Source organism: Oryctolagus cuniculus, chromosome 6 (assembly GCF_051225735.1).
Source record: "Oryctolagus cuniculus isolate XC-2025 breed Fujian yellow rabbit chromosome 6, ASM5122573v1, whole genome shotgun sequence".
NCBI lineage: Eukaryota > Metazoa > Chordata > Mammalia > Lagomorpha > Leporidae > Oryctolagus > Oryctolagus cuniculus.
In genome coordinates this window covers 62,843,960-62,868,205 of record NC_142872.1, presented here as the reverse complement: position 1 = coordinate 62,868,205, position 24,246 = coordinate 62,843,960, and the positions used below count along the sequence as shown (strand labels likewise).

The window sequence follows — 24,246 nt, the reverse complement described above, 5'->3', positions numbered from 1 at the left end:
CTCCGCGAATGAAGAACTGCTGACACACAGCAGAGACCCTTTGAAACAGCTATTGCTAAGAAGCGGCGATGCAGACAACCAGGCTGAGCGTGTTAATTGACTGGTGCGGGGAGGTGGGGGCGGGGAGGGGGGTGCTCCCGGGTGAATTCTCAGGCCCGGGTGCAATCCTAATGGGAACGGTGTTTCCAGAGTGTGAACCACCTGACTCTCATTGCCCTTTTTGCACGCTGTGGGGCGGGGAACTGAGGCACAGAAAGGGAAGTGGCTCGCTCATGGTCTCGCTCAGATCCAGACCGTGGGATTCTACAGCCTGAACTCCTGCTGCACTTCCTTCCTTCCCAACAAAAAGGAGCTACATCTACTGAATGCCAGCCCTGTGCCAGTTACTTTCCTATGCGTCATGCAGTTAAGTCTCATAATAATCCTAAAGTGAGGAATTGAATTCTTTTAAAGTTTATTGTATTTATTTCAAAGAGTTACAGAGCGAGAAGGAGAGACTGAAAGAGAGAGGTCTGCCGTCCACTGGTTCACTCCCCAAATGGCCATAACAATTGGGGCTGGGCCAGGCAGGAGGCAGGAGCTTCTTCCAGGTCTCCCACATGGGTACAGTGGCCCAAGGACTTGAACCATCTTCCACTGCTTTTCTAGGTGCGTTAACAGGGAGCTGGATCAGAAGAGGAGCAGCCTGAACTTGAACTGGCGCCTATATGGACAACGGTGCTGCAGATGGTGGCTTTACCTGCTGCACTACAGCACCAGCCCCAAGGAATTTAAAAATTGTCTCTGATGTCAAACTACTTTGGCTTGAAATGAGGCAGAAACAGAAGAGAAAGTCTCTCAAGAGAAACCCTGTTGCCCCATCCCTTCCAACTTTGGTTGCTGGCATGAGGATAGGATGCCTGGAGTAGCAGCAGCCGTATTGTGACTGGAAGGCACAAAGTCAACACTCACAGGACAGCAGAACAGAAAGAATAAAGTGCATCTCAGTAGCTGAGTTTCTACCAAAGCTGGAGCCACCTATTTTCAGGCATTTTGTTGGCTGGTATACTAAGTGCTGTGTTTGTTTTTAAACCCCCATTGGCCAAGAGCATTCCTGTTTGATATAAAAGCTTCCCCCACCTCCTGACAGTGAGCACTCAGCGTTGTGTCTAACTTTTGCGGATGAAGAAATGCGACTCAGAGTTGGGGACCGTGTTTACACATCACGCAGCTGGCAAGCGTTGAGCTCGGGGGTGCCTGCCCTTGACTTTAACTGTGCTCCCTCGTTGGGTCAACCCAGTGTTGGCTCTTTTAGCCTTTGTTTTGTTCCCTCCTGTATAAAAGCTCTTCTGTTCAGCTGTTGCTCACCCGGCACGGGGCAGGGCAAGTACTTCCGTGGTGGGTGGGTGGAATTCGGTGCCAACCTCGGGCAGCTATGCATACCTGACCCTTTCTCTCCTTCAGTGCTGCTCCACCTCTCCCTGATTACTGGGAGCTGTGAGTCCTCCTCACTCTGCTTAAGACACCTCCAACCCGGCTGAGCCAAATCCTCTTCCTTCTCCATGGCTACACTCAGGATCCCTCAGCCTCTACCGGTTCTGCCATGTTCTTTCTCTTCTCTTCCTGGGCCCTTGAACATGGATTCTTCTGTGGGTGGTGTTGCCTTGCCGCTGAGTTCTGGACTTGACTTTCCCTCTTGACCTGATCTTGATTGTCCTCCTACTTACCTTAAGTATGGCTCACCCTCAGCCCCAGGTCATGTGGTTTTTAGGGCTGACCCTGGAACTTCACCTTCAGCACCCACTTTCAAGTCCGCACAACACGGTGCTAAAGGCTGCAGTGCCCCATCCCCTCTCTGACTCTGCATCTTTCCTTATGGCCCAGGTGGCCCCAACCCACAGGCCACTGTAGAGGTGGCAGATGTGTGCTTTCCTATGTATCCAATGGCTATTTCCTGCAAAAGTAACAAACCAGGGCATTTCTCCCTGAGAGTATTTTGGGTAGATACTGTCACCTCCCCGTACCCTTTATTCATATGTTAAAGTCTTAACACATAGTACATGATGAGCGCCCCTGATTCAAAAATATGAAAACCAAAGGTTCCAAAACCCCAAATATTTCAAGCAATGACACTCAAAAAGTTTAGGATTTTTGAGAAATCCAGATGTTGGATTTTAAGATTAGGGGTACTTGGGGCCATCGTTGTGGGTTAAATCCCTGGCCTGAAGCGCCAGCAGCCCTTATGGGCGCCAGTTCTAGTCCTGGCTGCTCCTCTTCCGATCCAGCTCTGCTATGGCCTGGGCAGTAAAAGATGGCCCAAGCGCTTGGGCCCCTGCACCCACGTGGGAGACCTGGAAGAAGTTCCTGGCTCCTGGCTTCGGATCAGTGCAGCTCCGGCTATTGCGGCCATCTGGGGAGTGAACCAGTGGATGAAAGACCTATCTCTCTGTCTCTACTTCTCTCTGTTACTCTCTTTCAAATATATATATAAAAAAAAAGATTAGGGGTACTCAACAGATAAAACCTATGCAAAAGGCCCTAAAATCTTAAAAATACTCCCAAATCTGAAACACTCCTGTGCCAAGCATTTAGGAGGAGGGATCCTCTACCTGTTGCTTAGAGTGAAAATGTATTTGAAGAATGAGTCTTTGAAGGAGGTAAAAAAAATGAGGCCATTCGAGTGGACGTTAATCTAGTGCAATTGGTGTCTATATAAGAAGGGGACGCAGACTCATCCAGGGTGTGAAAGGCCTAGAAGATGGCCATTGGGAAGCCAGCAAGCCAAGCAGGCCGACCTTGGAGGAGACCAGTGCTGCCACACCAAGTCAACCTGGTGCCCCCCAGAGCTATGCAACAGTGCATTTCTGCTGCTGGCTGCTTTGTTAAGGCAGCCTCAGAAAGCTGAGGCAAAGCTAATGGCTAACCTTGGGCAGCCTCTCCACATGTCAAGGTGAGGAGGGATTGCCAGCCGAAGCAGCTACTGTGTGGAAGAATCTTTGCTCCTGATCAGCATCTGAGACACGGGTCAGCTCTCGTCTGTCCTTTGAGCTCTCTGTCCAGTGAGCTAGGACAGGCCATGCAGTGTTGCTGGCGATGAAGGGAACTCTTGTAGCATCTCTGGTCTTATGTCTTGCAGGTTGCTTAGGGTACCATCTGTTAAGTGACCACTATACACAGGAGACATTCAGACGCTTACCCAGACATCTTAGTTGATTGCTTCTCATGTCCATTCCAAGAGGCAAAGACAAATAGCTTCATTATTAAAGATGGCGGGTGGGAGAGGGCAAGTATTCGACCTACTGTTAAGATGACGGTTAAGGGGTTAAGGTGTTTGCGACCCATTGCAGAGCACCTGAGTGTGCCGCCCTCCTCCAATTCCTAACTCCAGTTTCCTGCTAATGCAGACCCGGGGAGGCAGTGGTGATGGCTCCAGTAGCCAAACACGACCCAGGCTCCCATGTCTGCGGCCTTGACCTTGTTTGCAGCTTCTTCTCCCTCCCCTCCTGCACCACCTGTAGCTTAGCAGCAACCTACCCTGTGACACTTTCAACCAAAGGTGACAAGTGTCAGCCGCCCCTCCCTCTGAGCTGACAAACAGCCTCTGGGGCCCACAGCCCAGTCCTCCCACTTCTCACCCTACCCAGAGTCTATGGCTCTCAGTAAGGAATACCCATCCCATCTGGCAATCAGCGGTATTTAAAAAGAAATTGTTATGCTAACAAAAGTGCTCCATCCCTTTGTGCTCTTAGCTGGTGACTGACAGGGTTTCAACGCGGATTTAGAAATAGTCTTGGTCCTGACATTTCTGCAGCGAGTGGGTGATGTTTATTGCTGAGCAATTAGAACATGGATTAACATAATATCACTCCTCAACTTGAAAATCTCAGAGCGCACAGAGAACAGGCGCCTAAGAGCTCGCTCAGCTCGCTTGCCTTTTGTCTTTCTGCTTCTTCCTCCTCCACACCCATCCACCCACCTGCCTTGAAATATGGGGTTTCAAATTTAGAGTTCAAGAAAGTTTGTGTAATCTAAGTCAGAAAAAATGAGGTGTCTTTTTCTTCCATGGCAGGAACAGCCCACGGTACCTGGATTCTCGACCCCACTTCAATTTGTCCTTGAAACTTTTCTTTTAAAACGTTCTGTCGTACCCTCTTTTACCTCCTGGAAGAGCCAGGGTCGGGGAGGCAGGGCTGAGCGGGTGCAGGGTCTTCTCTTTGGTTCTCTTGGGTCGACCCCATGGCCTTGGATTCAGTAGCACGTCGGTCTACGGTGGTCTTACTGTAAGCTACACTTGCTGTTTCACGCAAGGGAACCCTCCCCTAGGCTGAGCTCTGGAAATAGGTGCTAGAAAAAAGAGGACGAGACCATTGCAAATTGCCTCTGCGTAACAGGCCGGCGATCCTACTGGAAATAGGAACAGGCATCTGCCATCCGGCTCTAGCATACTCAGGGGACAGGACAAAGCTCGTGAGTGAAGACAGCCATTTGCTCAACAGCCCGTGTTGGCATAGGCATCACTGGGGGTTTCCTCCGCTTATCGCCGCGTTCCAGCACTTAAAAGTTCTGGAATCCTACGCTTAGCACGCCCACCAGAGCCCTGCTGGCGTAGGGCACGGGCGAGCTTTTGCTGGGATTGCAGCACCAGGCTGTATTCTGGCCTCCTTGCTTCTGCCCTGGCCCCTTCGGTAAAGCAGCTCCCACAGTGCTTTCAAAGCCTGCGCCATCAACCCCCCTCTGCGTGTCTGTCTTCTCAAGGCTGAAGGGTCTTGCAGGAGGACTTGCAGGAGCAGGGACACTGTTGCGCTCATGTTATAGAGAGCTGGACTGGAGAAATTCCCTTAGTTCAAATGGGCCCCAGGGGCTGAGTGGAGGAGGATCAGCAGAAGCTGTGGACTCGCATTGACAGGCGCAGCAGAATTTCTTCCCAAGACTGGGCGTCCCTTCTAGGTTCCTTACAGAATTCATAGGTTCATCAGCATCGTGGGTTACCAGTTACAACATGGGTGGGCTTTTTTGCAGCCTGGACCACCCATGAGGAACTGGAGACCATGCGACCTCTCTAACCTCCTCTTCTGCTGCTCCACCCATCCCTCACTCTGCCCAGGCCACGCTGGCTCCTGTTGCTCAAGAACATGGGGATTCTCACACCTGGGGAAGGCTGTGCAGTGCCCTGCCCTGAACGGTTGTCCCCAGCTCTCTGTTATCAGCCCCCTCCATGGCACTCAGTCTGTCTCCCACCCCCTCACTTTTTATGCCTCCTTCTACCTTTCCTCCTCTCCCTAACTTTTTCCAACATGCCGTGTAATTGATCTCAATGATTGTGCGTATACTTTTGTTTGTCCTTTGAGGTTTCTTCTGTTCCTTGACCCAGACTTAATGAAGTGTTGATAATCCAGTGCCAGTCCCATAAACTGAATGTATCAGGGGGCTTCAAAAATGTTCATGGAAAGGCAAGCGGTGTGGCGTAGTGGGCTAAGCTTCCGCCTGCAGTGCCAGCATCCCATAACAGCACCAGTTTGAGTCCCTCCTGCTCCACTTCTGATCCATCTCCCTGCTAATGTACCTGGGAAACCAGCAGATGATGATCTGAGTACTTGGGCCCTTGTATCCTGTGGGAAATTTGGAAGAAGCTCCTGGCTTCTGGCTCCTGGCACAAAACTGGCCCATCACTTGCCATTGCAGCCATTTGGGAAGTGACCCAGCAGATAAAAGATCTTGTTTTCTCTACCTCTCTCTCTCTCTCTCCCTTTCTTCTTCTTCTTCGTCTTCGTCTTCATCTGTCTTTCAAATAAACAAACAAATCTCTTATTTAAAAAAAAAGTTTGTAGAAAATGGAATTAAAAGAAAGTTTATGTTCACTCCCCAATTCACTCCAGCAATGGCTGGATCTGTGCTGATCTGAAGCCAGGAGCCGAGAGCTTCTTCCAGGTCTCCCACAGTGGGGCAGGGGACTTGGGCCATCTTCTACTGCTCTCCTAAGCCACAGCAGAAAGCTGGATCAGAAGTGGAGCAACCGGAACTTGAACTGGTGCCCGTATGGGATTATGGCACTTCAGGGGGCAGCTTTACCAGCTACGCCACAGCCTCCGCCCCTCTCCATTCCTCTTTGAAGACTTCTTTGTATGCATGGATCTCCCATCTTGTTGTACACTCCTCACATGTCCTCTGTGGCTGAAGCTGGGCGCTGGGAACCCACTTCAGATCTCCCACACGGGTGGCACGGACTCAGCTATGTGAGCCGTCACCTGCTGCTTCCCGAGGCGTGCATTTGCAGGCAGCGGGAATCGAGAGCAGAGGGTGGGTCAGAACCTGCACTCCGATACAGGAAGTGGGCATCCCAAGCGGCGCCTTAGCTACAGGCCAGACACCTGCCTTGGCTCCTACGATTATTGTTTCTTTCCCCTCATTCAGGCTTCACTATCTTGAAAACATTTCTTTCTAGAAGATTCCAAACATAAACAAAAGTAGAGATAACAAAATGAACCTTAATCAGCTGTCAACCAGCTTCAGTGAGCAGCCGTGCAGAGGCCACTGCGTTTCTTTGATTGCCTCCCCTCCAGTTCCTGCGACCCCAGACTCAGGTTAACGTGAAGAAAACCCGAGACAGCACATGTACAAAGTTCACAGTGTGTGTCTCTGAAAGACAAGAAATCACTTTCTTGAAAACACAGATACTGTAATATGAAATCTAAAAAAGTCAACACTAATTACTGACTAACGACAAGTATCTAGTGTGCATTCCCCCCGTTTCTTGTCATCTGTTCCCTGGACAGGATCCAGAATGATTCAGTGCGTCTCCGACCCTGCTCCGGGAGCTCTGTATCCATCACAGAGCTGAGGTGGTCACTCCCTCTCTCCACAGCCTTCGATGGCTCCCGCTGCCTGCAGGACAGTCCGATGTCCTTTAGTTTGTCCTGAAGATTCCTTCGTCACCTGGCCCCATCACTGTTTCCTACTCACCTCTGCCTCTGCCTCCCTCTCCATTAAGCTGCCTAGAAGACACTGACGTTCCTCTGAGCCTTCGCTTCTGCCGTTCCCTCCGCCTGGAAGGCCCTTTGCTCGCTTGTCACCTGGTCCTCTTGCCTTGTACCGTCCTTCCTGACCAGGTCAGTCAGCCCCCCTCGGAGACCCCTAGCCCCGTGAAACCTCTCCCAGGCCATTCACCGCCCCTCACTTGCGAATTCTCTTTCATTTATTCATGTCCCTTTGCTTAAACAGGAGCAAAACGAGCAACCTCCGGACATGCAAAGGTTCTAGCAGGTCGTTATCTCCGGGATAAACGACACAGAACGTCAAACACAGCGCAAACATCTGCTGTTTTGTTTTTATTTCAATTCCTTTGAAGTTATTTAAAAATTTTCCTAAGGTTACAAACAGCACTTTTTCATTGTGAGAAAGTTTGAAAACTACAGAACAGAAAACTGTATGTATTTTCTATACTTGAGTGTCAAGAATGAAATATTCTTAATTGTTTGTCTTGAAGGTGATAGAAACACAGGCGTGTAATAATTTCATCTCCTCCTCCTCTATCAATTTAAAGATATTATTTATTTATTTTCATTTTAGTTAAAATGAAATACAGGTAGGCAAATAGACAGATACAGAGAGATGTCTTCCATCTGTTGGTTCACTCCCCAAATGCCTACAACCATCAGGGCTGGACTAAGCTGAAACCAGGGGCCCAGAACTCAATCTGGCTCTCCTAATGGGTGGCAAGGGACCAAAGTACTTGGCCCATCATCTGCTGCCTGCCAGGGTGCCCGTTTGTAGGAAGCTGGATTGGAAGCAGAGGAGCCAGGACTCAAATCAGGCACTGCCATATGGGATGCAGATGTCCCAGATGGCAACTCTACCATTGTGCCACACACAGGCCTCCCCTCCTAATTTCTTTTAGTCTTACTGAGTTATAAATGATATAGAAACTGTGCTTATTCAATGTATATTATTTACTGCGTTTAGACATATGCAAACACCATGGCATCATTGCCACAATCAAGGTCAGAAATCTTCCTCTCACCTGTACCTCTTTTAATTGACTAGTCAGTCAACTGATTTATCTCTAAGAACACTTCACATGGGATCTAGCCTCTTAGCAAGTGTCTGGGTGCGCATACCATATTGTTAACCGTAGGCACTCTGTCACTTCTAGAATTTTTCCCCTCTTGTGTAACAGTGACTTTATACCCACCAGGCAGCAACTCTCCACTCCCTGGTAGCCACATTCTAATTTTTCCTTCCCTAGTTTGATATTCTTGATTTTTCATTTTTTGATCCATGTTGGTTCTCCTGTGACCGCCTCATCTCACTTAGCATAAGGTCTTCGGGCTCTATCCCTATTGTCACAGATGACAACGTTTTGTTCTTTTTAAAGATGGAATAACATTCCATTGCATGTATATGTTCTATTTCTTTTATCCATTCCTCTGTTGATAGACATTTAGGTCATCAATAAATAGGAACTGTTGTACACTGTTGGTAGGAATACAGATTTGTGCAGCCATTATGGAAATCAGTAAGGTGGTTTATCAAACCATTAAACTAGATCTACTATTTAATCCAGAAATTCCAATGCCGGGTACATATCTCGAAGGATTGGAATCAGAACCTCAAGGTGACATCTGCACTGCCATGTTCATTGCAGCATTGTTCAGTCAACACCTGGGGCATTCATCTTGATGCACCGTAACTATTAGATTCCCTCTGTGGTCCCACATACTGTAAGGTCCTCAAAGGAAGGGACATAACATCTTTTTTTAAAAGAACAAATTATTTATTTATTTGAGAAGGAGAGGCAGAGATAGAGAGGTCTTCCTTCCGCTGGTTCACTCCCCAATTGGCCGCAACGGCAGGAGCTATGCCGATCCGAAGCCAGGAGCCAGGAACTTCCTCCAGGTCTCCCATGTGGGTGCAGGGGCCCAAGGACTTGGGCCATCTTCCACTGTTTTCCCAGGCCATAACAGAGAGCCTGATCAGAAGTGGAGCAGCCGGGACTTGAACTGGTGCCCATAGGGGATGTCGGCTCTGCAGGGAGGGGCTTTACCTGCTAAGCCACAGCACCGGCCCTGGGACCATATCATCTTTAACTGATCTCATTCGAGCCTGAGCAGGGATGAAAAAATATGGTGGTGTCCACATGTTTTGAATGAATGAATGAATGGGTTGACAGGAGGAGGAATAGGGGAAAACATAGAAAGATTATTTTGCACTCTTAAGTTTTCCATCTCTCTTTAAATCCACACTGTCCCTTTTTTTATGCTCCATTTATATCAGACCATTTTCTAGCTTGTGCAGTTTCTATCTTTCTGCTTCCTAGCAGGTCAGAACTTTTTCACCCTGAATAATTCAGCGCAGTGTCTTGGGGGCCGCTCTCAAGCCTCCACAGAGGGCTCCCTGCTCCTTGGCATCCATCAGACAGGACTTGGTTCATGGTGATTAATTACCAGAGTCACTACTTCCTTCTGAGATGATCTCAGCACAGAATGACAGCCTGAGAACCTCCAGCTATGACCTGGATAAGGAATGGCTCCTGTGTTAGAAAGGGTACATTGCAGCTGAGCCAGTCACCATGGACCAGGAGTAGAGGGAAGAAAGGGATAAGAAATGGCAATCCCTCCACTGCCTGCACTTGGCATTGAGAATCAGAAATTGGGACATTGGGTCAGATACAGCCCTGAGGCTTGGTGACATTATGGGCCACTTGCTTCGTGTATTGAGCACTACTCTGGGATCTTTATTTACTACACGTGCAGTGCCGTCTGTTTCTCCCAACCATCCCCACCAAGGAGTTAGCAGTTCCTTTCAGGCGAGGTAATCGAAGTTATAAATGATTAGGAAGTCACAGAGAGTACATGAAGAACTTGGATTCAACCCCAGGTCTACTACTCAGAGCCTTTCTAGGAGAACGGCCTTGCCATACTGCAAATTCAATTCATTTGAGGGACATAAATCAGCCTGTGGGTTTGGGATTAGTGTAACTAAAAGAAAAAAAATGAAGACTAGATGAGAATAGAATAAAGTAGAATGGAAAACAGCATGCATCCTGAGTAGCCTGGATCAATACTATTTGATGAAAAAGCCCTTTGATTTATATCAGTATCTATAAACATGTATATGACAATGTGTATGGTATTGTGATATAAAGGGTACTTATTAATTGGAAAGTCATCAATGTTTCCTGAAAAACATTATATTAGATTTCAGTTAGGGCACACTCAGGAGGCAATGCACCTTTCCTCTTTCTTAAAGATTATATTCCTCTCTTAGGGCTGGTGTGGTGCAGCAAGCTAAGTTGCTGCTGCCTGCAATGCCAGTATCCCATATTAGTGTGCAGGTTCAAGTCCTGGCTGCTAGGACTTGGCTGCTTCCACACCCAAGCACTTGGGTCCCTATCACCCATGTGGAAAACCTCTACGGAGCTCCAGGCTCCTGGTTTTGGCCCAAACCAGCCCCAGACCCCAGTCATTGTGGCCATTTGAGGAGTGAACCAGTGAATGGAAGATATCTCTCCCTCTCTCTTTCTCTCTCTCCTATACATAAATAAATAAATCTGAAAATATTTTCTCTTCTCAGTTACTACTCCTGGTTCAAATACTGACATAGTTGTTTGTCTTCATAACTTTCTATTTGACTTGATTTACCTTGATTCTACCCAATTCTGCTCCATTCCACTCTGCTCCACTCCATTGCACTCTGCTCCGTTCTCCTCTATTCCATTGCATTTATCTCCACACCATTCCACCCTACTCCATTCCAGTTCATTAGTTCATTCCATTCCGATCCACCCATTACATTCTTCCCCATTCAAATCCACATATTCCATTCTGCTCTGTTCTGTTGCATTTGATCCCATGCTGCTCCATTCCATCCCATTCAGCTCCACTCCACTCCGTTCTACTCCACTCTGTTCCCTTCCATTCTCTCCCCTTCTGTCTATTCCATTCTTTTCCATTCACTCTGCTCCATTCTATTACCGTCTGTCCCACTTTGCTTCATTCCATTCCATTGAGTCCATTTGATTCTTCTCCCTCACACTGCATTCCATTCTGGCCCACCCCATTCCATTCTGTTCCACTCTAACCCATTCTGTTCCTTTCCATTCCATTTTTGCCCCATTCTACTCCATCCAGTTCCATGCCACTCCATTCCACTGTGCCCTATTGCAACCATTCAATTCCTCACCATTCCATTCTGCTCCCCCCTTTTCATTCTGCTCCATTCCATTCACATGAAAAACCCTTGATTCCATTCTACTTAGATTAGCAAAACTTGAATTCCTACTATGGGTCAGCTTCAAATTATTCAAAGAAATAAATTGTATGTATCTCAGTATCTACACTATTTACAAATCACATTTTAAGTAATCAAGTTCCTTTTCTTTATCTGAAACTCAAATTCACTTGAGCTTCTAAAAGAAGAAGTCATGCCTTGTGTTTCAATCATTTTCCTTTCTTGTTCCACACCATTTTTTGTGGCCTGGAATGGGGTATAAAGTTGGATCACTGGGTGAAGGGCAGATGAGTTCAGGTTCAAATTCAGAGACAATACCTTGTAAGTGCGTAGGGTACTACGTAGCACACAGGAAATCCAGTGTGTTGTAGCCAAATAATTTGCATTGTCTACATTTTTCTCATCATATCAAGGGGGGCATGTAATCTGTAGAAGAGAACTCTTGGGTACAAAAAGGGTGAATAGGTGGGGACAATGTTGTGCAAACCAACATCTGAAGAGTTGCATTTGGAATTGTCCTTAGGAGTCATTTGTCCATAAAGGTGGAAAGAACTGCAAAAACTGAGCTTCAGTCTATTGGATTTTGTATCAGAATCAAGACTTTCAAAGAAGAAATGGTAACCAAGGATACTGTTAACCTCAGAATAGCTACAGATAGGATGCAAGCCATCATGAAGCAGGCAGAATCAGAGCACAAAGAATCCATGAACCACCTGGAAATCTTTGTGCCAATGTCAGGAGTGAGCATGGCATAGTGGGTGAGAGCATCAATTCTATAGACAAACTGCTTGACCTCAGCTCTCAGCTCCATTACTTACTAGCTATAGCTGTGAAACATAGGGCATCTTACTTTGGGCTTCAGTTCCTCTTACCTGTAAAGGAAGGATGATAATTAACACCTACTGTTGTGTTGTGAGGAAATTTGGATGAATTGTTACTCATAAATTTCTTAAAATGCCCCAGGCATGTGATTAATTCTCGCCAAAAGCCAATTGCTTTAATTAACTAATTAATTAATCAGAATTATTTTAGTGACAACCAATACAAATAAGCTTAATTTAAAAAAAGGAAAAGAAGGAAGAAGGATTTACTGCCTCATATACCTAAGTCTCTAGGAGTACAGCTGACATCATGTCTGACCAATTTCTCTCAAATTCTTCTTGATCTTTCAGTCATGCTGTCCTCTTGGAGGGAGTACTTCCATGTAGATTGTATCATGGGTGGCAAAGAAGGAAGCCAATGCTGCACGCTTCTACCCTGCAATCTTATAAGCCCCAGTGAAAAGAGAGAGTCTATTTCCCAGGAATTCCAACAAAAGTCCCAGGGAAGGCCCTCATTGGTCCAGGCCTGGTCATGCTTCTACCCCTGAGCATCAATCAGCATGCCTAGGGTGTGAAGTCAGCTCCTCCTGAACCTTAGGCACTGGGAGTGGGAGGTGCGGCTTCTCACAGAGAAGGCAGAATGCGGTGACTAGAAGAGATGGGTGGCTGGGTGCAGGGCAGACGGAATAGCCCATGTCCCCTTGCAGACTCCAGGGTAGCACTGATTCCTACAAACATCCTCCAACCCAGCCCCAAACTGCTGGTGATTACCACCGCCAATTCCACCCTCCACTCCTTTGCTCATGCAATTCTTCCACCCAAAATCACCCCATTACGTCAAAGGTAGTCAGTCACCTCCCACAGATGAACATAATCCAGAGTCCCACTTCCTTCAAGGGCCATGGCAAGCACCCTCCCCAAAGCTGTCCTTGCTTTTGCCAGTTAGAAGTGCACTCTCTCACATTATTTTGCCCCCCTGTGCTTGAGATTTTTGTCACGTATGACCAAAGTATTATTCTCTCACCACCCCCTCTTTCTAAGTTCGCCTTCCCCTCTCTGAATCCCCAGCTACTCTCAACACAACTTGGGCCTAAGACAGAACTAAGCAATTACTCATTATGTTGGGTTTTTAAAAAGAATAGCGAAAAACACCAGCTATTCCTTGAGTATGTCCTGTGTATCAGTCGCTGTGCTAAATACGCTCTAAGCACAATCTGACTTTGTCGTTTGGACCGTACTTTGTGGTAGGCTCTATTGATACTCCACCTGTATCTGTCTCACCCTATTTGTCTGAGATGGTTATACAAAAGCTCAGAACGATTAAGGTCCAAGTCACCCCGCTGATATTTGCTACAGCCAAAGTGCAGACCTGAGGGTGTGTGTTCAGAGCACACTTTGGGACCTTGAACCTTGTATGTTTACTGTAATATCTGACATTCATGATAACCCTGAGGCCAGGACAGACTGCATAATAGGTCTGCAAAGCATTCATGAAAACACATATTAGGACAAACTATGCATGGATTTCTTTTTTTTTTTTTTTTTTTTTTTTTTTTTTGAGAGGCAGAGTGGACAGTAAGAGAGAGAGACAAAGAGAAAGGTCTTCCTTTTCCGTTGGTTCACCCTCCAATGGCCGCCGCAGCTGGCACGCTGCAGCCGACGCACCACACTGATCCGAAGGCAAGAGCCAGGTGCTTCTCCTGGTCTCCCATGGGGTGCAGGGCCCAAGCACTTGGGCCATCCTCCACTGCACTCCCGGGCCACAGCAGAGAGCTGGCCTGGAAGAGGGGCAACCGGGACAGACTCCGGAGCCTGGACAGGGACTAGAACCCAGTGTGCCGGTGCCATAAGGCGGAGAGGATTAGCCTATGAGCCACGGCACCGGCCTTTTTTTTTTTTTTTTTTTTTTTTTGTGGGAGATAAAATAGCAAGGTTTATTAAGGAAGGGACATCCGTAAGGATGGATGGGCACCTCTCCAGACACAGCCTGAGAGACTGGGGGGTAGGGGGTAGAAGGAGTGAGGTTACATGGTTGAGTGCAGAGATTACACCTGGCCAGACCAGGCGGGCGACTTAGCAGAGGCAGAGGGCTGAGCGCCTGCATGGATTTCAGAAGTTTTTGCAGCAAAATAAACTTTGCTTTAAATTACATTTTCTATGAACTTTTAAAAGTGTGCTTGTAGGCCAGCGCCGCGGCTCACTTGGCTAATCATCTGTCTACGGCGCCGGAACCCCGGGTTCTAGTTCCAGTTGGGGCGCCGGATTCTTTCCTGGTTGCTCCTCGTCCAGTCCAGCTCTCTGCTGTGGCACGGAAAGGCAGTGGAGGATGGCCCGAGTGCTTGGGCCCTGCACCCGCATGGGAGACCAGGAGAAGCACCTGGCTCCTGGCTTCAGATCCGCACAGTGTGCCGGCCGTAGTGGCCATTTGGGGGTGAACCAACGGAAAAGGAAGACCTTTCTATCTGTCTGTCTCTCTCTCTCTCACTGTCTAACTCTGCCTGTCAAAAAAGAAAAGAGTGCGCTTGTAGACCATTAGCCCTATTCCGAGGTAGAAGTATCACAGCTTAGGGTGAGCGTATCGGCTCAACCAACCACTTGCCGACTGGGCCATGGAGGGAAACCCATGCTGTCTTTCTGCACTTGATGGAGAGCGTGGAGGCAGGAAAGCTTCCAGCTTTAATTTTCCCAGATCCTTGGTCTCTGAAGCCTCTTCCAGCATTAGTTTTCCTGAACTGGAGCCCTTGTTTAGCAGCATGAGGCTAATCAGGGTTAGGGATAGGCCTAGAAGCCGAGTCTATTGTCACGCAGTTCCAAGAACCCTGTTCCTCCTTTCCCCACTGGAACCCGATTCTCTGTGGGCAGTTTCTTTCTATTTCTTTTTCTCTTTCTGTTATTGGTTTATTGTACTTAACATAATGACCCCCTGTTCCTCTCATGTTGTTGCAAACAATATTTTTCATGCCTGAGTAGTATTCCGTGGTCTATATGTACCACATTTTTGTTACTCATTCATCGATGGACGGATAGTCATGTTGTTTGACTTTCTGGGTTATTTTGAATAGTGCTGAAATAAACTTGAGACAGGAGCTGTGTCTCCAACAGAAGATTTCATTTCTCTTGGATATATGCCCAGTAGTGAGACTGCTGGATCATGTGGTCATTTGCTTTTGGATTTTTGAGGAACCTCCATACTGTCTTCCGGGGTGATACTGGTTTACATTCCTGCCAACAGTGTGCAAGGGCTCCATTTTCTCTATGTCCTTGCCAGCATGGCTTATGTTTGGTCTTTTTAAAAGTTTTTTTTTTTATTAATATAAAGAAAACATATTTTATAGATACAGTTCTAAGAAGATAGCCATAATGCCCTCCCCTCTGTCCCCCTTTAGTCCCCCCTTCCTCTCTTCCTTCTTTTATTTTTTTCTTTAGTTTTTGCAGAAACATAATTTAAATCCGCTTTATAATCATAGACTTAATCACAATTGTGCTTTCCAATTTTATGTCTATGAACTTGAAATGGAAAATGAATGTAAGGATCTAAGGAAAATAATTCAACTGAAGCCAGCAAGACAGAAACTTCTATGTATAAAAAGACATGGGAGTTTTGAGTACTGCACCGTGTTCATTCTGGGGTCATAGGCACGGGTACGGGAATGGTTAACCCCTTCCTGTTAGCACTGCTGGAGCCCTGAGCATGCTGGGCATTTCGGAAACATCAGTGTGAAACACAGTCTATGATTTAAACAAGTAAAGTCTCAGATCCCCACAGATTCCAGGAGGAAGAACAGGGAGAAACCAGAAGACTTCATAGTCAACAGAGTGTAGTCAAAGGCTCAAGGTCAATAGTGATACCGGTTGGACTCAAGACCTACTCTGTCACTAGTGATGTGCCTCTGGGAAAGTCCATACCTCAGTTTACCTATCTGTAAAATGGGAAATAATAGTTCATTGTTGGGAGAATTAAAAAATGTATAATTATTTTGGGAATATGAAAATATATTAAGAGTTTTAAGATAACCAATTGAAAAGAGAGACCTGATGATAAGTCAGTTAAGGTATTTGGACAAGGTCAGTGCTTAGAATAAGCCAATTATGTTTGAGTACTTTGTTTAAGATCAAAATCCAAACACGATTGGAGCGAGACTAGCATTTCTGTTCTCTGCCCTACAGCTTGGAGCTTGCTGGCAGAGTGCAGAGGAGGCTCATGGGCAGGAGCCGTGGGGGCACACTCGGTTTGGGCTCATTTACAGCCCTTCCTTAAAAACAGAAGTTTCACGTTTGTCAGGGTTCAGCATTACTGCTGCTGCCCCTGTAGAGAAAGACATGTTTTTTGACCTTTGCCCATTCATTTGCCAGAGAGCATCTTTGGAGGGGGAGGGGGCTTGTCTCTTGCTTTCAGCAAGAAAAGGTGGCCTTAGAGCCTCCTTCTTGTACCTGGGGCTTTGTAAGTGCTTTTAGCTCAATATAGCCCTGACGACAAAGCAGCATACTGTGGGGGCCACTCCGCCACCCCTCGCCTCCCTGATGCTTCCCACACGCTGTTCCCAGACAGAAGAGTTTCCCTTAAAGAGCCCCTTCAACTGCCTGGGGTCTCTGCTGGGATGCTCTCTGACTCTGTGTGAAACTGAACTGCTGTTCAAATGTCCCTAAAAGCATAGGCAAGGCATCATCAGAGCCAGCGTCCCACCCTTAACCCAAGGGAATCCCTGAGTTGAGAGAGTGGCTCAGCTGGCCCTACAAGGTTCTAATCACCAGACCCAAGAAGTCCTCTGCCTCTCCAACAGATCGAACCCTGCTGGCCAGTGCTGTCCAGAGGGGCTTGTGTAGGGGAATTCCAGGTCTGGGGCAGAGGGGAACCACCACTTACAACGTTAGCACACCTGCTCCTCCTGAATTCCCTGACGCACACAGCCTCACCGACCAATCAACGGAAGGGCATGAGCACCGCTGACCAACCAGGAACTCGGACACACGCTGATCACGCACCTCTCAGCTTCGATCTACTGGAACCTTCACCCCGGACTCCTCCGGGAGCCCAGGAATTAAGTGAGAGCTGCCTGGCTCCTGGGGGAGTCTGGGAATTACAGGACAGTTGCCAGCTCCTTGTTCTGCGCCTTGCAACACACACCCCCCTCTTTCCACCACCCCGATGTCAGTGATTGGCTTTCTGCATGTCAGGGAAGCAGCTGCAGGTTTGGGGGTTCTTCTGTAGTGGTTAATGGCCTCTTCTTTTTTTTTTTTGTTGACAGGCAGAGTGGACAGTGAGAGAGAAAGACAGAGAGAAAGGTCTTCCTTTTCCATTGGTTCACCCCCCAATGGCCGCTGTGGCTGGCCTGCTGTGGCCAGCACACTGCACTGATACGAAGCCAGGAGCCAGGTGCTTTTCCTGTTCTCCCATGTGGGTGCAGGGCCCAAGGACTTGGGCCATCCTCCACTGCACTCCCGAGCCACAGCAAAGAGCTGGCCTGGAAGAGGGGCAACCGGGACAGAATCCGTCACCTCAACTGGGACTAGAACCTGGTGTGCCGGCGCCGCAGGCGGAGGATTAGCCTATTGAGCTGTGGCACTGGCCATAGCCTCTTCTTAACACTTGTCTCGCTATCTGTCTGCTGGGCTTCTGGTCACTACCTCCAGCCCAGCTCTCTCTCTCCTCTGTGGCCCGTGCATGGCCGCGTGCAGTGCCCTGGGTGCCCCAGACTCCATCACCTCTCCCCTTCAGGACTTTTAATTCTCGCTGCTGGGGTCTAGCAACTCAGAGCACCTTTGGCTGTTTTTCTACTGAAATGAGTGGCCCTGTCTCCTGTGCTCTCTCTTCCTGTCTTCCTGTCATTCAGTCCGAAACCTTTCCGTATGGCCTGCTGCCTGCACTAGGTGTGGCTCCTTCAGGGCAGAGGCCCTGCCTTATTAACCTGGAGAACCAGAGCCTCAGTCAGTACTGAGCCCTTCACAGAGAGGCTTTGGGTCGAGGCTTCGTGAACAAGCCAGTCCCAGAAATACAGCCCGCGTGACCCCAACCCTTTCTTCTTCTGTCTTGTCAATAGGTTCGAGATTATTTATTCATTTTGTTTGAAAGGCACACACACACACACACACAGAAATATACAGAGACAGAGAGATTTCTCATCCTTTGGTTCACTCCCCTAATACCTGCAATGGTTGGAGCTGGCGAGGCTAAAATTAGGAGCCAATCCAAGTCTCCCATGTAGGTGACATGGGCCAAAGTACCTGAGTTCTGCTCCCTCTTGGCATCTACTTTATCAGGGAGCTGGAATTGGGAGCAGAGCTGGGACGCAAACCCAGGCACTCCAAATGTGATGTGGTTGTCCCAGCCAGCGTCTTCATCTTGCTGCAAAATGTTCGCCCCAATCCCCACCCTTTCCAATGCCCTACTTTCCCACACATCGTCCCTTCTCTGTGGCTGGGGAGGGAGGGGACCAGAGTGGGGAGATACTTGTACACACATGTCATCACAATTTTCTGGCAGTTTTGTCTGTAGCATGTAGCTAAATTGGGTACCTATAAAAGATGAGAAGAAAAAACAAACAAACTTCAGTGTCTGAAGCTACGAGAGTTCTCTTAAATACACTTGTCAAAATACTAGTAAAGTATAAAATTCTTGGGCTAAATTTCTAAGGCAGAGTTTGCCTCCGACTCATTTGCAGCTAAGTGGCTATTTATATACGAGGGTACTTAAAAATGTTCATGAAAAATGGAATTAGAAGATGTTTATCTATGTGTAAAGAAATGAAATCCATTCATATTTTTTTCCTTACAATGCATTTACTTGAAGATTTTGAAGACCTCCCAGATGCGTGAATTTTTGGCACCAAAATAAACCAATCTTTCAATTTTGGTGCCTCAGTTTGCATTATCTGTAAAGTGGAGAAAGATTCAACAAATGTCAACTACTAAGATAACACAGGTGAACTATTAAGATAGCATGGCTGCTGGAAGACAGCACCATTTGTCCCTATAGGCCTGTTATCAATCTGAGAAAGCTGTCATGGGGCATGATGACAAGAGTTCTGATGGATGCAGCTTTGTTTCGCACCCACCCTGGCTGCAAGGAAGTCTGAAAAAGCTAGTTGAAGAAATAAAAGTGTATGTCCACACAAAGGATGCAATTTTTTAAAAGGTCTACTTATTTATTTGGAAGGCCGAGCTAGAGAGAGAGAGAGAGAAATATGAAAGAATCTTCTGTCTACTGGTTCACTCCCCAAATGGCCACAATGGCCAGAGCTAGGCCAGGCTGAACCTTGAACTCCATCAAGGTCTCCCAAGTAGTTGGCAGGGGCCCAAGTCCTTGAGCTATCTTAAGCTGCCTTCTCAGGCACATTAGCAGGGAACTGGATCAGAAGCAGAGGAGCTGGGACTTGACAGCTGAGACTTGACCAGAGCTGATACATGATAGTGGTGTTCTAGTGGCAGCTTAAACCACTGTGCACAATGCCAGCCCCAGTACGCAAATATTCATAGCAGCATTTTTCATAATAGCGCTGCTATGGTTAGAATGTTTTGGTCCCCTCAAAATTCCATGCTGTTCTAAAGCAACGTTGTGGCCGGCACCATGGTTCAATAGGCTAATCCTCCGCCTGTGGCACTGGCACCCTGGGTTCTAGTCCCGGTCGGGGCGCTGGATTCTGTCCCGGTTGCCCCTCTTCCAGGCCAGCTATCTGCTGTGGCCTGGGAGTGCAGTGGAGGATGGCCCAAGTGCTTGGGCCCTGCACCCCATGGGAGACCAGGAGAAGCTCCTGGCTCCTGGCTTCAGATCAGTGCAGTGCGCCAGCTGCAGCACGCCAGCCGTGGCGGCCATTGGAGGGTGAACCAACGGCAAAAGGAAGACCTTTCTCTCTGTCTTTCTCTCTCACTGTCCACTCTGCCTGTCAAAAAAAAAAAAAAAAAAAAAAAAGAATAAAGCAATATTGTTGGAGGTGGGGTTTTGGAGCGGTGCTTGAGTCTTGATGGCTCTCCTCTCATGAGTTAGTACTGCTAGAGAGAGGGTTTGTGAGAGTGCATTCTCTCTTCCATTTTCTTGCCATGGAAGGACGTTGACTTTTTCCTTCTGCCCTCGGCCACGTAAGGACACAGCAATAAAGCCCTCATCAGATGCTGGCGTCTTGGGCTCCCCAGCCTTAAGCATTGTAAGGAAATACATTTCTGCTTTTTATAAATGACAGGCTCTGGGATGTCCAGTTATAGCAGCACAAATCAGACTGAGACAAGCCAACAACTTGGAATAATGGCAGTGTTCAGCTGGCGGTGGACAAGCACTCTGTGACATACCCATGCAGTACAATGCTATCCAGCAATAACAAGGCACATGAATGAACCTAAAACACATGCTGAGCAAAGGAACCAGACACAGAAAACCCACAGATCATATGAATCTATTTATATGAAATGTCCAGAAAAGGAAATCTGTAGGCAAAGATTCGTGTTTGCCTGGGGCTGGGCAAAGAGAGGGTCTGTACCACTAATGGACAGGATAGACGTCTCTGGATCGATGAAAATGTTTCCAAAAATGGAACTGTGGTGATGGCTGCTGATTTCTATGTTTTCTGAAAATCATTGAGTAGTGTCTTTAAAATGTGTGGATTTTATGTTAGGTAAATTATATCTCAAGCTATTTAAAAGTGGAATGAGGAATTGGACGATTGGCCTACTGATTCATACCCTGGTTAACAACCCCCATCCCTTGTCAGAGTGCTGGGTTCCAGTTGTGGCTCTGGCTCCGGATTCCCACTTCCTGCTAGTGCAGACCCTGGGAGGTCACATTGATGGTGCAAGAGGTTGAGTTTTTGCTGCCCACATGGGAGTCTAGATTGAATTACCAGCTCCAGGCTTAGCCGCAGCCACTGTGGGCATTTTGGGAGTGGATCAGTTAATAGGAATTCTCTCTCTCTCAAAAAGTATTTTTCAAAAAAGTGATGAGTTGGGATTCCAAGATTCATACAACAAGGAAGTTTCCTGATTTAAAACAGCTTTCAAAGGTGCTGTAAGACCAATAAGAATGGCAAGTGCCCAGTACATATTTCAGCCTCATGGCAGCCCTGTGACCTTGGCAAATGAGGAAAATGGGGCTCAGAGGTATGAGTATTTTAAGAAATAATTCTTTGAAAGAAGCCGTTCATGTAGCTCATTGCATTAACATTTCTTCTTGACGCTTCCCTTTTTTTAAAATTTTATTTATTTTTTGACAGGCATAGTTAGACAGTGAGAGACAGACAGAGAGAAAGGTCTTCCTTTTGCAGTTGGTTCACCCCCTAAATGGCCGCTATGGCTGTCGCACTGCGCTGATCCGAAGCCAGGAGCCAGGTGCTTCTCCTGGTCTCCCATGTGGGTGCAGGGCCCAAGCACTTGGGCCATCCTCCACTGCCTTCCCGGGCCACAGCAGAGAGCTGGCCTGGAAGAGGGGCAACCGGGACAGAATCCAGCACCCTGACCGGGACTAGAACCCGGGGTGCTGGTGCCACAGGTGGAGAATTAGCCTAGTGAGCTGCGGAGGCAGCCGACACTTCCCTTTCCTTATCCTCATTCCCTTTACCTCCCCAGGTCTCAATGCCCTCATCTGTAAAATGGGACCAGCTGCCACAGGGTAAGGAAAGCTAACTAGAGCAATGTGGACAGCTGGCAGAGAGAAAGGGCTGTACAATATGTGGAATCCGACTCTGACTCCCCTATTTAAAGATCCTTCCTGAATACTTATTACTGTAAATTAACATTGGTTCTAAAAAATCATTAAGTAAAAAAAAATGAGGTTTATATTTAAAGTGAATAAAATATATTTCCCAATGCCACCTGCTAAGTTTTCCCAAGCCCGAAGTCCCCAACACACGAACCTTCCCAAGGCCAACGTTGTCTAAACGTGAAGGGCAGTTTTGTTGCCCACAGGGAGCACCAGGAAAGACCCCCTTGTCAGGAGCCGGGACTGGTGTTTGCCACATGCATAAAACATGGCGCTGAATCACGTTCAGTGATTACAATCAGACAAATTCTAATCAAAAACGAGATCATGGATGGAACCAATTGTCGAGGTTACTCAAGAGATTGTTTTTAGCTGATATCATAATGGATTTACCTGGCCCTGTGGATGTAATGACTGGTAATGGCATTGGGCCATTACGGAGCTGTAACAGCTGGGCAGAAAGCTGCATTCACATCCGGGCTGCCGCAGCTGCATGGCTCATCATCTCATCTTCATCTCCTGGCTGGCCCTCGGATCCCCCTGAAGTACTAGGCGTGGCATGTCAGTACACCTATCTAAATAGCGGCTTCCCTTCAGTAGTTCCAGTGGTCCTCAGGGTGAAGTCTAAGTGCATGCTGGCATTTGGAGCCCATGCCCCATGCTCTGTGTGGCAGTGTTATGGCAGCCTCTAATTATCTGATTCATGACTTGTTAGTTGTAGCCGTTAGTCTGTGTTTGCTGTATAACACACACCCCCGAAATATCCACGGATCCCAACAGCAGGTGTTATCTTATTGCCCACAGCTCTGTGATCTGGCTGTGGGTCTGATGAGTTCCACCAGACTTGGCTCCCAGGAATAGATCGGGTTCAAGTCTTTTCTGCCTGTCTCCATCTGAAAGAATCATTCCTTACTGTGCTCCTTCCAAGGGTGATGACTTCCTGGGGCATGCTCTTCTCACAGATGAGCTCAGGAGCTCAACAGGCGAATTTTTCTTGGGATGTGGTGCACATCACATCCATCCTCACTTTATTAGTTCAGAGTCACGGGGTCACTGTGCCTACAGGAGATCTGCAAAGGAACATGGCCAAGGGCCTGGACCCGTAACCCTGTTGCAGGCCACGTGGGGCATAACAGGGCAGAATGATCCAGTCTGTCACATTAATAAAACTTAGGTCAACGACTTTACTTTCAGAACTTTAGTTTTCTCAACTATCCAGTGGCACCGTCAACACAGCACAGAGTTGAAGTATAGAGATTAAATGCAGTAATAAAGGTGAAAACTTTTGCTAAAAAAAAAAAAAAAAAAAAAAAAAAAAACTAGAGAAGTATTTGTTACTGTTCTCCATGGCAGACCACGGGTATGTTTCTTCGCGATCAGTGCAATCTCATTTGTGTAGTGCATACACCCTAAAGGAGTAGGTAAATGAACACTCCCCCTACTGCTTCAGCCCCATTCCTGTGGCCGTCTATCGTTTTTTGCCTTTCGGTGATGTATCCCTCCTCCTGGTAACAACACCATGACAACTCTTTGAGAAACTAGAAAATACTCCGTCCTCACTACACTTCAAGTGGTCAGTGTGGAGTGTGGACCCCAACGATAGCTCCAAGAATGGATCTGCTACCCCAGTCTGTATGAATCCTGGATGCTTTTTTTTAATTTTTATTTTTTGACAGGCAGAGTGGACAGTGAGAGAGAAAGACAGAGAGAAAGGTCTTCCTTTCGCCGTTGGTTCACCCTCCAATGGCCTCCATGGCTGGTGTGCTGCGGCCGGCGCACCGCGCTGATCCGATGGCAGGAGCCAGGTGCTTTTCCTGGTCTCCCATGGGGTGCAGGGCCCAAGCACTTGGGCCATCCTCCACTGCCTTCCCGGGCCACAGCAGAGAGCTGGCCTGGAAGAGGGGCAACCAGGACAGAATCCGATGCCCCAACCGGGACTACAACCCGGTGTGCCGGCGCCACAAGGTGGAGGATTAGCTTAGTGAGCCGCGGCGCCGGCCAATCCTGGATGCTTTTAAAGATGACTGGATCTGAGAGGAGCTAGAGATACTAGAAGAGGTGGAGGAGTCAGCATCAATCCAAGACTACTACCAGAACTACTTAGAAAGACACTTTCTTTTATTTATTTATTTTATTTTATTTTATTTACTTATTTATTTATTAAGAGGTAGAGTTATAGACAGTGAGAGGGAGAGACAGAGAGAAAGGTCTTCCTTCCGTTGGTTCACTCCCCAAATGGCCCCAACGGCCGGAGCTGCACCGATCTGAAGCCAGGAGCCAGGAGCTTCTTCCAGATCTCCCATGTGGGTGCAGGGCCCAAGGATTAACCTACTGCACCAGCCCCTAGAAAAAACACTTTCTTAAAAAATGGTATGTCCAAGCTAGTGGACAAACTTGAAGTTACTAGGAAGTGGTGCACTCAGAACAAAGTAGAGGAGAGAGTCAGATCTCTGGGGATACTAACTTTGTATCTGATTCCAGCAATGTCCTTAAACACTCCTGCTTCTGACCTTTCTTGTTAAAGAGCCAATACATTTC

At 47.5% G+C, this 24,246-nt stretch overlaps 1 protein-coding gene across 23 annotated transcripts in view; it reads left to right on the top strand.

Annotated features, from left to right (window-relative positions):
- The window catches only part of LOC138850216 (uncharacterized), a 227,167-nt gene that overhangs the window by 141,281 nt on the left and 61,640 nt on the right, over window positions 1–24,246 (top strand). Inside the window, exon 4 of one of the 23 annotated variants that reach the window (XR_016235569.1) lies at window positions 20,201–20,605. The exons of 17 other annotated variants lie outside the window; for them this stretch is intronic. Coding sequence is in view for 2 of the 6 variants with exons in the window: in XM_089335076.1 (XP_089191202.1) it covers window positions 20,201–20,263 (63 nt within the window). In the remaining 4 variants the exon portion in view is untranslated. Of the gene's footprint in view, window positions 1–648; window positions 1,883–20,200; window positions 20,606–24,246 lie in introns of those variants that run through there. 5 more of the 23 variants (XR_016235559.1, XR_016235567.1, XR_016235558.1 and 2 more) reach the window with 5 other exon arrangements.